General features: G+C 47.6%; 1 protein-coding gene across 7 annotated transcripts; it reads left to right on the top strand.

The window, feature by feature from the left end:
- The first annotated feature begins 935 nt into the window (after positions 1-935).
- Slik (Sterile20-like kinase) lies at positions 936-16,077 on the top strand. Of its 7 annotated transcripts, XM_076822401.1 has the most exons (15): positions 936-1,606; positions 2,658-3,261; positions 3,332-3,496; positions 3,571-3,769; positions 3,851-3,981; positions 4,062-4,385; positions 4,611-4,657; positions 5,098-5,152; positions 5,532-5,616; positions 5,686-5,846; positions 5,917-6,428; positions 6,508-7,040; positions 7,099-9,323; positions 11,452-11,592; positions 11,661-16,077. In XM_076822401.1, exons 2-15 carry the CDS (start codon positions 3,103-3,105, stop codon positions 11,736-11,738), a joined length of 4,815 nt encoding a protein of 1,604 aa, XP_076678516.1. In that variant the 5' UTR covers positions 936-1,606; positions 2,658-3,102; the 3' UTR covers positions 11,739-16,077. The 7 variants fall into 7 exon arrangements, with proteins under 7 accessions (XP_076678516.1, XP_076678514.1, XP_076678520.1 ...); XM_076822399.1 differs by lacking the exons at positions 11,452-11,592; positions 11,661-16,077 and adding an exon at positions 9,757-11,067 and having other exon boundaries at positions 939-1,606; XM_076822400.1 differs by lacking the exons at positions 936-1,606; positions 11,452-11,592; positions 11,661-16,077 and adding exons at positions 2,014-2,267; positions 9,757-11,067.
- The last annotated feature ends 7 nt before the right edge of the window (positions 16,078-16,084 follow it).

The following is a 16,084-nucleotide window of genomic DNA, read 5'->3' as shown; positions in this document are numbered from 1 at the left end:
CACGCCATTGTCGTTTTACATTACCGACCGCGATATCTACATTATCTCAGAGTTGGCTGTTCGGCCAGAAAATTCGCTCCAGTTAAGCGGAACCCATGATTCTAAAAGAGGTGGCACGGCCGAGCTAAGCGCGAGAGAGACCGCTTGTGCGTGCGACAAGGAGGGAGATAAGTGGAAAGTGCAAGAGAGAGAGAGAGAGAGAGAGAGAGAGAGAGAGAGCGAGAGAGAGAGAGCACTAGTATGTACAACAAGGATGGAGATATTTGGCGTGCCGCTAACTCTGGTTATGCGCTCCTGCTACTTCGGAGTCCCCCTAATAGCAGGAGCACACGATGCAAAGAGGTGGCGATTAGAGTGAGAGGGAATGGTAATTAAAAAAAGACAGAGACTCGCATTTCGAATAGTTTGCTTTATTTCATTGGTTTCGCCGCTAGGCGGCCAGAGCGTTTCTTGCCTCATAACCTGAAACTGTTTTACCATTCATTTAAAAACAATAAATTAATGATATTGACTTAAGAACAAGGCCTCCCGCTTGCGAATAAACATCTTACTACATGATTTCGGATCTGACCGTGCTAACAGGCGCACAAGTTTTGCAACATAGCGCGCAGGATTACTGGCTTTCATTGGGCAATCATTAAATTATTAAATAGAACGAGAATGTATAATTTGGATTACGTTATCTGACAATGCTGTTTAATAGTGACATCCCGGCGTTTAACGATGCAGGCAGGCCTGCTTAAAGGAAGGGATTAAAATACTATGCCCGAGAAGAATGCGTCTCGTTCTGAGATCGCTGAAAATGGAAGCGAGGGGCAGGATTCAGGGAATTTCTGCGCCGTTACGAAACGTTAGCTTTGTTTTACGACAGTGCTTAATGGGATTAGACGTTTAGAAGGCTTCTGGAGCGGTAACCGCACGACGTGAAATCAATTCTACAAACTTTTATAGCAGATGCTCGATTTTCCAGTGTGCACGCAACAGAAGCTGACGCGTGTTTCAAGCTCCGATTCAGATATAGGGAGACCGTTGCACCGTGCCTAGATTAAATACAGGGAGGAACGGAAATTTCGGGGAGCTTTCGAAACAGCCTCCTTTTATTTCTCGTGGCAGCCCCATTTACGCTTGAATCTGACGCGCGCGTCGGGCGACCGTGGCCAGGCTTCCAGCCGACAATCGATAATTTACATAAACGCCGTTAGAACTTGCACGCGCAATACTTTGTGGGACGCGCGGAGGTGCGATCTTTTATTTTACAAAAGCCATCCAAGATGCATTCGTAAGGCGGGGAGGATCTCTCGTTGAAAACACAGGCACACTTGCCGATTGGTTACGTCACTTCCAGGCGTGGTACGGTACGATGTGTGCTGTGCGTGTGCTACTGAAAATGGCCGTGTACGTACGGGTCCGTCTAGTTTACTGATTTTCGGATAGCCCTTTTTCGCGCTACTACCGATATCGTCCGGCGGCGAAACTGACGGGCTTTCCGTGGATACGTGCTGTTAGTGAGATCGTGCGAGACCAAGCACTCGGTAGTCCGTCGATGCTTAGAAACCGAGACGAAGTGTGCCCGTTTCGTCAACGGCGGATCGCTAAGAGAGAGAAGGTGAGCAGAGGATGTGTCTACAGATTTTTCTTCTCCTTTTTCCCCGACAATCGTATCCCTCGGTGGGAAAAAAATCGCGGGGAATCTTATTCCGTCGCCGATCCAACGACTGATCCGCGGCGATCGTTCCGCGTCGACGGAGCCGAAAGCTTCTCGTTGCAATTACTCGGATCTCCAGTCCAAAGAGGCACGTATCGGCTTTGGCAGGCCACGAACCGCATAGATCACGTCGTGGATACATATTTCGTCGACGCGACGCGAACGGGTCTACGTTGTCTCCTTCTGCAACAGCCTCGGTTGCCCGCGGTCGTTCGATATTTCCTGTCTCGCTGGCTTTCGAGGAATCCGATCCTTGGTACGTTTCCAATTCGCGAGAAGAGCAACGGGGAAAGTGTATTTACAAAACGATGGCGGACACATACGGCCGAAGATTACTTGTCAAAATTGTGTCAACCTCGTGACCGCCAAGTCAAGCCGTTTCGAACAGATTTCTGCCCTCTTGGCTTCTCGCGAGCGACATTTTTCCGCGCAGTCTGGCTCACCGCACCTCGTACATTTTATTCTTTATCGGGAAAACCAACGAAATTCAATCTCAGTGATTTCGGGAGTTTTTTCTGAGATAAGTAGACGATTGATAAAGTGACTGTGATGCATCGTCCAAGTGAGAGAATTTATTTATCGCTTGACATTGCTACTTCTCAATGTCATTTTTACCATATTATATTACCAAGTATACATTACCTGTATCTTTGATACATTTAATTAAGCGACTGTCCTTGCATTGCCAAGATCAAGTTAAATGGGCTTTATTTCGCAATGTGTTTCTAAAGAAATCTAGCCGCAATATGTAAAGCTAGAGGTCTCTCTTTCTGGAATGTTGTTCTGTTAGCTATGTCCCAGTTTTCTCTATCAATGGAATTTGTACAGTACTACTTTTAACTCCCATGCGCTTCGCTCGAAAAGCATAGAGCGTCGTGGGGCATTATTTTAAAACATCGACGAGTTATTCACACCCACGCAATTGCCAACCAGTTTTTCTTCCTCGTTTCAGCTTGCGTCCATTCCGAGTGAAAAGCGGAGATTATTAACGATGGGTTTCGTTCTCGTCGAGTGCATCGCCATCGATTTGAACAATGCGATTGGCGAGCATTGACTACAAGTTGTCAAGATGCGGGAGAGATTTGGTACAATCCCCTGGTATCAGACGGGGATTTAAACGAACTCATTTTCTTAGAAGATTTTCTATTATAGTAGGAAATATGTTGAAACAATGAATAATGCGCGAAACTATATTTAAGCGAGGAGGATGATTTTCTGCATCTTATAACTGTTCTGTATAGCGATGAATTAATAGAGCACCGCGTAAGGTGTACGTGCGAGTGCGTTATCCAGATAGATATTTGTTGTTAGCTCCGAATACTTATCGAACCTTGCAACATGATGTAATAGGAGTGCAGGCTTTATACATGGGAATGTATTGAAGAAGCATCGCAAAAATGTCATTCTTGTCGAATTTAAAGAAAGCGTTCCACTTTGGTGGCAACGATGCTAAGAAAAAGAAATTATATAATAATATTAAGATGGACTGCAACCCGGAGGAGTTCTGGGAAATGGTGGGCGAACTCGGGGACGGAGCGTTCGGGAAAGTTTATAAGGTAAGGTCGCGAGAAGGCTTTCGTTAGTTTCGGGACAGCGACTTATTAAACGTACCATGTACTTCTCTAGGCACAGCACAGGCAAACGAACCAACTTGCCGCTGCAAAAATGTGTGCGCTAGATGGGGAAGATGACCTTAGCGACTTCATGATTGAGATAGATATTTTATCAGAGTGTAAACATCCAAATGTTGTTGAATTGCACGAAGCATATTTTATCGAGGGCAAACTCTGGGTATATATCTTTTGATAACGTATGCATTTATATAGATTAACGGTGTTTATTTCATGATCGTTTTGTATTCGCAGATGTTAATAGAGTACTGCGACGGTGGTGCTGTGGATTCTATAATGGTGGAGTTAGAGAAAGCTCTAACAGAGCCGCAAATATCCTACGTGTGTCAACAGATGACCAAGGGTCTTGCATTTCTGCACAAAGCTAGAGTCATCCACAGGGACTTGAAGGCGGGAAATGTTCTGCTAACTATGGCCGGAGGAGTGAAAATAGGTGACCCTCATACGATCCGATTCATAAATTTCTTTACACTTTATAAGGCGCGAAATAATGAATGAATTTCTGGATCCACAGCTGATTTCGGAGTGTCTGCAAAAAATAAGCATACTTTACAGAAACACGATACATTTATTGGTACGCCGTATTGGATGGCGCCAGAAGTAGTATTATGCGAAACATTCAGAGATAACCCTTATGATTTTAAAGTAAATAATATACTTTCTCACCAGAATTCACCGATCGACTGTCTTTGTAACGCTCCATATTATGTTTCTATTCCACGTAGGTAGATATCTGGTCACTCGGTATTACCCTAATAGAATTCGCGCAGATGGAGCCGCCGAACCACGAAATGTCACCGATGCGCGTACTTCTTAAGATACAGAAAAGCGATCCGCCGAAGCTCGACCAGCCCGGGAGATGGAGCAAAGATTTTAACGATTTCATCGCGAAGGCCCTTATAAAGGATCCAGCATCGCGACCCACAGCCGAAGAACTGATAAAGCATCCGTTCATAAGTCGGACTTTGGATTCGAAACCGATCAGGGATCTGCTACTGGAGTACAAAGCCGACGTTGTCGAAGAGGAATTGGTGGACGAAGAAGCAGAGGTAGATATCGTTTCCCCACTAATTCTAGCGATCATTATCCGCGGTCTTTTAATTCCACTCTTTGGTGAGAAATCTATGCTCGTAAAGACTTTCACATGGACTCCCACGGGGAAAACGCGTATCTTTACGATAGCTTATAGGGACCTTTTAATACATAGCTATGTACAAAGCTTCACAAACAGAATTAACATGTATATACGTTGTTACACGCTTTCATTTTGATAGAAGGCCAAAAAAGCGAAAAAACACAGAGAACAATATCAGCGGATTGGTAAGCTGCTTTTGAATGAAACATATTGCGTCATGCAAATTTATTCTTTCTTTTTAAACACTTGAACGTTTGAGTATATTCGGTTGAATTCAGGAAATTGGCAATATGAAGTAACTTTGTGCGTGCTCTGATAAGTGACCATTACGCGATTACGCTTTGTATATACATTTACGCATGATAAATGTAAACGAAGCCTCGGGAACATCCGTGCATGCGATCGCGCAGTGTTGATATCTGCTTATCTTTTAATTTGCAAGAGTACTATGTTACGATTACTTTCGTTTAAGAGGAATGAGTAGTTGAGATAAATTCGTCATGTGCTATTCGTTGTATATAATCGTTCACGATCTTGACAATTTCACGGAATACTCCTTCATTTCTTTTTCTACGTTTAATGCGACGATGTATCCTAATAAACATGTTGTAATTTGGATAATTTGGCTGTGCATGCGGCTCTCCTGGGCCTCGCCAGCCCCATCATCCCTGCGTTTGTCAGGTCAGTAGCTTATGCGATAAGTGCTGTCTAATTTAATTTCGACGTATTCCTTTGTACATATTACTATAACTCTTTGCTACTTTTCTTTCTTTTCCGACTGCAATGCATAAGCTATGTTCAATGTATGTTGTCAAAGTTCGATACCTTTCGCAACTATATTACATCAGTTCATGTATGAAATACATTTCGGTTCTTTAATTTCATCCCCGATCACTTGGCGCCCGTATAAAGTAATCTTTATTCATTTTCTATCATCCGAACTTACATGTTTCAGGATAGAAAACATGTTTTGTGTCCATTTGGGTACTATAAATTACGAATTGAATAGCATATATGTATTACATAGTTACGCGAACATAACGTAGATAAATATTTCCAGGAGCAACGCACGTCTCAGCTTCCCCTGGAGCTGGATCAGCTCGGAGATGACTCTGCATCTATGCGCAGTGACGCTGATGTTAAGAGTAAGTACAGTGCCCGGTGCGAGGTGTGCGATAGTCAAGGAGCTGGCGAACTAACCAACATATTTCCAGTTTCTGAAAAAGAAAATCTTGTTGCATCGCCCGTGTCAGCGAAAAAAGAAGAGAGCCACAAACGCGAGATCAACAGAGACGGCGAGAAGGAGGACAGGAACAAGAAATTACGTAAAACGGAATCTAAAGAGAACATACCCGTCTCTGTCGAGAAAAAACAAGTACCTATCTCAATTCACTCGCCGATATATCCGTACGAATGTCGATAATACATCAGTCTCTCTGTTCCAGGCACCTAAACCTCCTAGTACAATCGAAACGAATGAGCGCAGAGTGTCTCGAGAAAAAGGTCCCGCGCCTCCTCCACCGCTCATGCGTCAAGACAGCAAGAGCGAGGATAAGGACAGCGGTTCGAAGGTCGTGGACAAGCAGAGCCCCGCCGAGGTGCCAGAGCAGGGTAAGGCGACCGATGAAAAGCAGCGAAATAAAAGTACAACGTCAGAAAGTCGCGAAACGATGGACAGGCAGCAAGCGAGCGGAAATGCGGTGAGCGAGCAGAAAATCGTAGCGGATAGTTTAGAGAAGATAGCGACAGACAGCAACGAAAGGGAGAGGAATAACGTGGATAGCTCGAAGAAGATCGATACTAGACAGAAGTCGGTAGACGGTAAAGTGAATCCACCTCCGAGGATGCAATTAACATTCGAAGAGAAGAGGAAGTCTGCGCCGGTTAAGCCGGATCCGTCGGAAGATTGGACGAAGCCAGTATTTAACAAACAGTCGTCATTGGAAGAAAAGAGCAGGTACTTATCAATCCGCATTGATCCCCCATCGAAAGAAACTTCTTTTCCCTGTAATATACAGTATCGTGTTCCGTTTCAGAATCGATAAGAAACCATCGGCCGACGTGCAGGTGAACCGGCAATCTTCAACGGAAGAGAATTACAAGAGCCTGCAGGAGAAACGAAAGTCCGTGGAGGATAAACTGAACGCGGTTCTAGAGAAACGATTCTCTATGGATCACGAGATGCGGACGAACACTTCCAACGCTTCCTTGGAGGCGTTGGCGCGTCGGGAGGTCCCGAGGGTGGCGTTGCCCGAGAAGATCAAGTCCTGTTCTACCGAGAACATCAAGACAGATTACGGGACGAGTAAAACGGAGATGTCTATTAAGAGTCACAGCGAAGGGTCCTCCAGGTATGACTCGTTGGAGAACTTCTCGGACGAATCCGACGGGAAAAGGGACAAGAAGAAGTGGCTGAACAAGGAGCACAGTCACGAGAACGTCGCGAATGATAGTTCGAGCGGCGAGAAGAAAGGTTCCTCGGTGAACGTGTCGGTGATCACGTCGACGCCTATCAGAAGCAGAAGTGCTTCGAGGAGAGGCAGCGGTGACAACGTGGTTGTCATTACCGGTAAGATCTGTTGCTATTTAAAGCACTCGGGTATTTCTAAATATGTTTAAATATCTAGGTAAATCGGACCAAGAGATACGCCAGAACACGTCGACCGTTCGGATTACAGCGGAGAGTCCAGACCTGTCGAACAGCCTGGCGAGCAACGTGAGCCAGGTAACAGTGGTGACGACGCATCCGCCGGTTTTGGTGGACGCCTTGTCACCGACGCCTCTGTCCTGTCGCCCGTCCCCAACGTCCGAGGTGGTGATCGTCGCCAACGAGCTGAACAAGACGCAGGTGAACGAAAGTTCCACCGACGACGACGGGTTCCCAAGCCTGGACAGTCTGGAGTACACGCCGCAGGAGCAGCCGATGGTTCTCACCGACGTCTCGAAGAGAGTCGGCAAGAAGCTGGACGAGTCGGAGGTCCTGATCGTCAGCCCGATCGTAGACGAGCTTCAGGATACTAGTCACGTTTCCGTGGTCACAGTCGGCGAGGACAAGGAGCAGGTGAAGGACTCCTCGGTACTTAACAAGCACGACGCGGTAAGGACTTGCTCGTCGCACAGCGACACGAGCCTAATCGAGAGGTCGAGCGCGAAGAGCGACAGCGGGGACGAGATCACCAAGATGATAGTCGCTGGAACGACTGTCGAGCCCGCGGAGGTGGACGACACGGATCGCACCTCGAAGAAGATGAACGGCATGATCAAAAGCGACAAGTCCTCCGTGGGTCGTATCGACGAGAAGGCGATGAAGACGATCAAGCAGAAGGAGATCGGCGGGAAAGTGTACAAGGAGAAGAGAGTGTCGCCGGACAGCTTCGAGGGGTCCAGGTCTCACAGCGAGTCCGGGTCCACCAGGTCGCACACGCCCAGCAAGAGCATAGATCGCTCGGACGCGGAGTCGATCTCTACGACGATCAGCCAGGACAGCAGGGAGTCGAACAAGGAGAATCACTTGAGTCAAGGCCAGTCGACGGAGGTGGACGAGGAGGTGGTGTTGCGGCGGAAGCCGGATTACAACAACCGCGACGTACCACGGCCGACGAGGACGAAGGAGGATATACAGATGATGAATCTGAAGAAGAAGACGAGGAAGCGGACGAGAAAGTTCGAGATAGACGGCGTGGTGGTGACCACCACCACCTCGAAGGTGATCTACGGGGACGACGAGAACGGCAAGGTGTACGACGACCAGATCTTCAGGAAGCAAGAGCTGAGGGAGCTGAAGATGCTGCAGAAGATGGAGCAGAAGCAGTTCCAGGATCTGTCCCAGAAGGCGCAGTTCAACAAGGATCAGCAGGAGAAACGGTTCGAGCAGGAGAGGCAGCAGCTGGAGCGAAACGCCGAGACAGATTTGGAGAGTCGGGCTCGACAGCAGAGGCAACAGATCGAGAGGGCCGAGGTGCAGCAGGAGGCCGACCTCAGGCTAGCCTCGAAGAAGATCCGTAGTGAGCAGGAGAGGGACCTGAAGCAGTTCCGCGAGGGGCTGAAGCAGGAGCTCAGGTTGCTAAAGCAGGAAGTAGACTTGATGCCCAAGGACAAGCGGAAGAGCGCGTTCAAGATACGCAAGGAGAAGCTGGAGGCCGAGCACGAGGAGAGGGAGAAGCACTTCCTCGACAAGCTGAACGAGAGCCACGAGTTGTCCTTGAGGAGATTGTCCGACAGCCATCGCGAGAAGATCGCCCTGATGGAGAGGCAGTTCTTGCAGCAGAAGCAGCAGGTGATGAGGGCCCGCGAGGCGGCCATTTGGGAGCAGGAGGAGCGGCACATACACGAGAAGCAGCAGCTGCTGAAGAAGCAGCTCAAGGACATATTCTTCCTGCAGAGGCACCAGATGCTAATCCGCCACGAGAAAGAGCTGGAGCAGATGAAGCGTATGAATCAGAGGAAGGAGGAGGAGCTGATCAAACGGCAGACGGTGGAGCGCAGGAATCTGCCCAAGAGGATCCGCAACGAGATGAAGGCGCGCGAGATGATGTTCCGGGAGTCGATGAGGATCTCGGTGTCGTCCGTGATCGCGCCGGACCCGGACGCCGAGAGGGAGAAGCTGAAGAAGTTCCAGGAGAACGAGAAGAAGCGGTACAGGGCGGAGCAGCAGCGATTCGAGTTGAAGCACTCGCGGCAGCTGGAGGAGGTCAGGGCGCAAAGCGACGCCACCATCAAGGAGCTGGAACAGCTGCAGAACGAGAAGAGGAAGATGCTGATGGAGTACGAAACGCTGAAGCTCAAGGAGCAGGAAGAGGGGTACAGCAAAGAGCTTCGCGAGTGGAAGGCGCAACTCAAGCCTCGGAAGCAGGTAAAAGACGTTTAATCTTTCGCTACCTATCTTTTCTGTTCTTCTATTTTTTTTTTTAATATCAAATACCTCCTTTTTCGTCGGTCGTTTCTTCAGGCGAATTATCAGATCGTCCCATAAGCTGCGTCGGCTTCAATTAACGTTGGAACGTTGGTTAATGGTGGACCATTTCTCTGAGACAGCTTTTCCGAATAGAAACGACACAGCTTACCGGAACGACCTTCTTCCCGAGCTTCTTCTTATCGGTTCTCTCTATCAGCTAAATCGTAATCACTATAATCACGCGCCCAGCAAAAGACGCGGGGCGCAGTTCTCCCCTTGCGCGCGACGAGCGTACCTCGATGGCCAGAGCAGAAACAGATAACGGTCCCGTCGCGATCCCCTATCACATACTACAGCTATACTGAAATAAGTGTTAATGTACTTGTTATAGAAGTTAGAGGCTGAGCTGACGGCTGATATGGGAGCGCTGGAAGCTCGCTACCGAGACTATTTGCCCTCGGGTCTTAGCGGTCTCTGTCCACCACCTCCTCCCCCTCTAGACTATTCTAACATTTACAGTTTCGAGTGCTGGAGAAAATCACCCCGTCTACCACGCTCCACCCCCGCATCCCCGTCACCGTTCACCATTCCAAGGGTGTCCCTAAGAGTCGGCAGCTCGGACACTAGCTCCGTCAACGGCATGATCTCGCGAAGTCATTCCAAGCCGGACTTAGGGCCACCCTCCTCCTTCCGTAGATAGTACCTCCTTCCGAATCGTGTTGCTCGTGTCTACCCTGAATTCGACCCCCTTGTCCTTCGTCTGTCCAGGGAAGCTTCGAAATGGAAAGGAAACGGATATGACTCCAACGAGCTTGGAAATAGAAGGCGTGGAAACTAAAAGGAAAGAAAAATGTAGAAGATCCTTTCTGCCTCGAAGCTTCTCCCTCGTTGTATTGTGTTTCAAGCCTTTCAAGCGTGTAACACGTTCGCTTTACTCACCCTCTGCTTCGATTATCTGGTATTATTTATGATGTCTCTAAACGCTGTACACATATATTACATAGAACGTACGTACGTTTAATATAGATACCATACGTACACGCAAACACGCATATAATATACATACACATTTAATATATACGATTACATATTACATATACCTTCTTTTTTTTTCTCTCTTTGACGTAACCAAGTCCAGCAGTACACATAGATGTTGGGCTGGTACGGGGATCGAATAACATGTACAGTCCACTATTAATTCGTAACGCTGTATATTTGGTAGTGTCAGTTGGGGAAAACGAACGTCCGCCCAGTATGTGTATGTGTCCCTAAAAGGAAACGAATAGGGGCTTATCACTGTTGGATGAAGCTGATGGCTCGCCAGGCGCGTCGAGACCCTGGAAGTGTGCTGTCGTTGATTGAGCCATGGTCGCGAGCGGGTCCATCCGTGCGATCCAGCATCGGATGGATCCAGAGCAACGTAGGATCGCCGATGGAATCCACGACGTCCTGCGTTGCTTGCCGTCGACCGAACGGCAATTCGCCCAGACTCTGTGCTGGGGCCCATTTAATTCTGTGAGAATCAAGTAACAGGGTGAATCGCGTGGTAATCGTGGGGCTATTCATGTTGTATACTTATCGGATGTAGTGAAGTGTAAACGCTTACGCATTCCAAAGGGTTTCTCGTAATAAGTGTTCTCCATTGTGTACGTTAAGATTATATATTTACGCATCCCCGTTATGTTACACAATAATCCCTCCCCCGTAAACGAACCTGACCGACGGTATGTCGAAAAATAAAGAGACTCGACGAGTGGATATCGGAACGGTCTCTACTAGGTAACGAACAAGGTCAGTTGAACGAAAAACCTCTGTTGACGCCAGTACAATAGATTACGCAAAGTATAACGATACAGGGTGTCCCACGTATCTGGGTTGGGCTGCAGCCTCTAAGCTCCAAACGATTCGAGGAGGAAGAAAGCATCCTGGTTTTAGAATCCGACAGCTTTAGATCCTCTGCAGCCCAACCCAGTTGCATGGGCCTTCTCTGAGATTCTGTCTAACTTGATTGATCGATCTCGACTCCTTTGAAGCCCCGCAGGGGAAAGAACGTCCCGTTTTAAACGCACTTGGCTTTCCGTTACAGAGACTGGAAGAGCAGTTCGCTCTGCAGTTAGAGGAGCAGGAGGCGATTTACGGGCCCAGCGCGATGCCCCTCTGCTTGCCAGCCGACCTGCCCGACTTGACCCATCACACCGCTGGCTCCACGCGCAGCTCCCTGTCATCGGTGAGCGAGGGTTAACGTGTTATTTCTATCGAATCGACCTGGATCTTCCGAATTTCGTCGCTCGACAGGAGTCACGAGCGGCAGACAAGCGTCTCTCTCGAGGTTCCGTATCGTCGCGGCGGAACGCGCCGAGGACGTCGAGGTAATCCCCCGACGGTCCACGGAGAAGCGCTGACCGGGCAGAAAGGACGAGCCAGAGCTGCCTTTGATCGTTCCACGCGAGGAAGGCGATGCCCGTTGCTCGCACAGACCGTCGCTACTCAACCAGTAATTCGCACGTACAACGTAGCTTTCCGTTTAACCGTGAGCCCAAGGCCTCTTGCGATTCGAGAGCTTAACGGCGACGAGCAAAATTGTGGAAGAGGAGGTCTAGGGAATCTAGGAAGCCTAGGTCTACTCGTCGCCGCGATAGGGCCCAGTGAGATCCCCGAGGGGCTCTTCTAAGGTATATTTTGTACGTAACTGATTCCTTACTCGATCCCGGGGAACGGGACAATCCATCCGCCCGAGTATCGCGATCCTACACCAAGCAGATGCCCTTTTTCTACGTCTTATACACTCTAACGCGTAACTAGGAGTCGAATAGTCGCCGTTTCCACCGGCAAACCTTGCTCTTCCGTCGTGGGTGCGCATGGGTGGTGTCTGTAGCGTGTTCGTAGGATGCCTAGCGATTTTATACGTACGTAATGCACACGTGCAAGAGAATAGAAGTATATTTTCTGTGTAGCTCTGCAATGCTTGTCGTGTCTATACTTAATCCAGAGGATCCTGGTCCGATGTCGAGGCCAAGCGACGTTGCTCGTCACAAATGGAACCGAACGTTCAAAGGGTAAACGTCCAAACCAAGTCGCGCGGTTCCGCCCTCCCCGTTTTCCCATTAGATTGCCCGACGAGTCGTGTAATAACGTTTTTAACAAACTCCCGATGCAGAGGGTCGTTCTCTGTCCAGATGCAGACACACGGATATATATTTTTAGACGGAATAAAAGACGTTCGACACTACGAATCAAAGGTTCAACGCCAAATAATACGTTTGTATACAGTGCGTACGGTAAGGTCCCCGACCACATTGTAGAGAATCTCTTTTCTTCTTCTCGACTCGAACAACACCGAGCATGCGTGGCTGAATACGCGAGTCGTAGGTTTCCTCAAGAACCGTGTCCCTCTGTATAAAATATCCCTCTTCGTTTCTCCAACTCCACTCCTCTTCCACACTCTCTCCTCTCCTCTCTTACTATCGTCTTGTACATTGACTTCTGTTAGAGTTCTCCAACCGTCGATCCGTCTGTGGGGTAGCCGTCGCTTATATATTTTACCGTCGGATGTAAGGAGCTTTGTACATACATATATAAAGACCGGGACGATTCGTTCGATATATATATTTTGAATATTCTGGCGCGTGGTGCGCGAACGGTGCTGCCGTTCCTTCCTCTTTTTTTTGTGGAAAACGGTCCGTTTGCATGGAAGATCGTTTTTACTGGAGGCGCGACGTGCATGGGTGAAAGGATGCGTACAAAGTGTTTCGGGGCAAGTGACGGAGAATTAACAGATGTATTTTGCATGTCGAAACTTAGGAGAAGCTGCTTTTCGCAGGATAGCCTCAGCTGAATTCGGAGGACGAGGGCTTCTCTCGGACTTCTAACTCCGCCGATTTCTCCGACGCTCGCCCTGGAACCCTGTAGAATTTGCGGAGCGCTCGCGAGCAGCTCGAGGGGAATTGGACGAGTTCCTGCGTTCAGGGGACCTTCGGGCTCTTCGTAATTCCTGTATGCGAAGGAAAGATAAGAGCATCGTTAGTCGAGTAGCAACTAAACGAGATAAAAGGGGACATTTGCCAAAGCATATATACATACGCCGTGTATGTATACATACGTGTGTTCTCGAAACCTTTAGAATTTCGAGGACGCGAGAATAGAGGGGCGCACGATACAGTGGAATTACCTTGGTAACGATTACTGCCCTTTAGCGAATGCCGCGACAGCTCAAGGTCGATCGTTAAATCGTGCCCCGGGTCGTAGGATTTGGAAGTATCGAATTTTCGCACTCTCCTCAGCGGAGCCGCGCGCGAAACAAGCGGCGCGGGCTCGGGGAGTCGCGGGGCAGCGACGGAAATCGCGAAACGTTCAAATCACTAAGGAGTTAAGTAATTTATAGGCGTTGGTCACGTGTGCATTATACGCGCGAAACACTGCGAAACGAAGCAAAAACGGGGAGAAAGAAGAGAGGGAAGGAGAAGATGAATGAGGGATAGAAAGGGCAGGACGCGGGAGATACGCTTTCGTGAAATGTTCGCAGTAGCCTTACTCGCAAAGTTTTTTAGGAGATGCCGATCGCGTGCATTGTATATGATCGAAAGTATTTATGCTACGACGATTAGAGAGCGTGGAGTATAATGTAATATATATATATATGTATATATACATATATACATGTACGATATAATACAGGAATGAAGAAATGGAACGCGTCGGCGAATCGGTGCATCAGAACAATCGCGTCGATTCGCTCCAAGTAGTCATCCTTATAAATATAAAACATTTCTTTCTCTTCGTCCCTTGTTTCGCTCGGGACCGTATTCTTCGTTCGGCTCTAAACGATTATCCGTGCGCGCACAGTATTTAACCTACTGTTCGTTTCAGTTACTTGTATCCATTGCGCGAACTTTCTCTTCTTTCCTTTTCTCTTCGCCGAATATGTTTTGACAGTGGATCGTATTATCGACGTGCAGTCGCATACATATATATATATATATATATATACATTGTGTATATGGAGGATCAATAGACTGAGAGAACGAGTAAAAGTAAGGAGGATCGGGAAACGAGATTATTGTTGGTCCGTTCGTTGCGATTGAATGTTGAATTGACGATAGTCGGGTATCATCCGGTACATAAAGTGGCATTAGCGAATTCGAATTCGATCGAGTGGCTTCTTCGAATAGAGCACGTCATTGATCGGGCTTCTATCCATCCATCGGGAATCGATGCTCGTCGGTTATTTATGATATTTATTTGGATTTCGATCAGAGGATACTTCCATTCCATAGTCTTCGCTGCGGAATAAACGAAATCTCGCGTGAAAGCAGAGAGAGAGAGAGGGAAGGGAGGGGCAAAGGAGTTCTCGTTTACGGTTTCTCAAAGCATTTCTCCTTTTTGTACCTTAACGCGTGTCCAATCGATTACTTCGCGCAACAGTGTACTTGTTCGTATTTAGACCGAGTTTATTTTACATAGGTATATTTATATTGTGGGTTAAGCGTTAAGTTGTTCGTCCTGGGAGCGCAGGATGGCCGTTTTTTTTTTTTTACGATTGAAATTCGACGAATCCCCGTTTTCTTTGCGAAGGAAGGCCTCGCGAATGGAACGGGAACGCGTGGTTACCTCGATGCGATCGTTGGACCCTTCCCAATTCAAATATACAAGCCGCGAGCCGCTTAATTGTTCGCCAGAGCGGTTAACAGAGCGTATTAACTATCCACGGGTGCCGCCCGCCTGTCGAAGGGTGGCGAGAACATTGTTTTGTACATAATTCTTATTACCGCTGGGAAAGAAGCGTTCATCCGAATCGCAATTCGTCGTGCGCGTTCGCGTGTTAAGTTTTTCTTTGTTTCGCATGCAAGAGTGACGTTTTCTAGTCCGGTAAGAAAACTCACCCCTCCAAAAAAGAGAAAAAAAACGAATACAGGTTTCGTTAAACAGCCGTAGACTTTAATGACTCTGTGTACCCCCCCAAAAACGCCGGATTTCCCTCGAACGATATTTAACATTTTGTAGAGGAATCTTTTCGTGGGGGAAATACCGATGCTGCCCAATGGAAACCAAATCAATCGATCTTGATACACTGGATATCCAAAGATCCTCGGTGCAACACGATAAAATTCGACTCCCCTCCGGACAGACCTAATCGGGAATATGAAATGATATTTATCTTTGCCAAGCTTCAATCTTCTTCCAAATTTCTTCTTCGCGCCATCAGACGTCGAAGGGAACTGTTCGAGCGCAAAATTTCGGGTGGCTTTATCCACGAGGATCGTGTTCTCTCGAGTTGCACCGTTCGCTCCTTGGCAACCTGTAACGATCGTTTCTTTGCGGTAGAAGCAGTTTGCGAATTCGTTTGGGAGAACCGATACCATCTATTTTGCAACGGCTCCCGTCAGCATTTTCTTTTCTTTTCACGTTGTGTTGTTCTGCCGTGAACGAATGTTGCCGAGAGAAAGAGAAGAAAGAGAGAGAGAGATAGAGATAATTTTTTACACGGTAACTCTCAACTGACTGACACGTCGGCCGAGAAATTATACATAGAGATATATATACACACACGCCGCTGTAACATAGACTCTTTATTAATTAATTGCTCAGTACTAGGATACGAAAGGAAATCTGAATTCAATTACGATCATTAATATAGACCTGTAAGGACTAATGTTACGATTATTTACATGGTAATGTTATTAAGAAACACGATACAATAAATATTTTACTTCTACGTGTCC

Source organism: Andrena cerasifolii, chromosome 10, assembly GCF_050908995.1.
Source record: "Andrena cerasifolii isolate SP2316 chromosome 10, iyAndCera1_principal, whole genome shotgun sequence".
In the NCBI taxonomy this organism is placed as follows: domain Eukaryota; kingdom Metazoa; phylum Arthropoda; class Insecta; order Hymenoptera; family Andrenidae; genus Andrena; species Andrena cerasifolii.
Note: the sequence above shows the minus strand (reverse complement) of the source record. Positions and strands in the feature narration are given on the sequence as shown.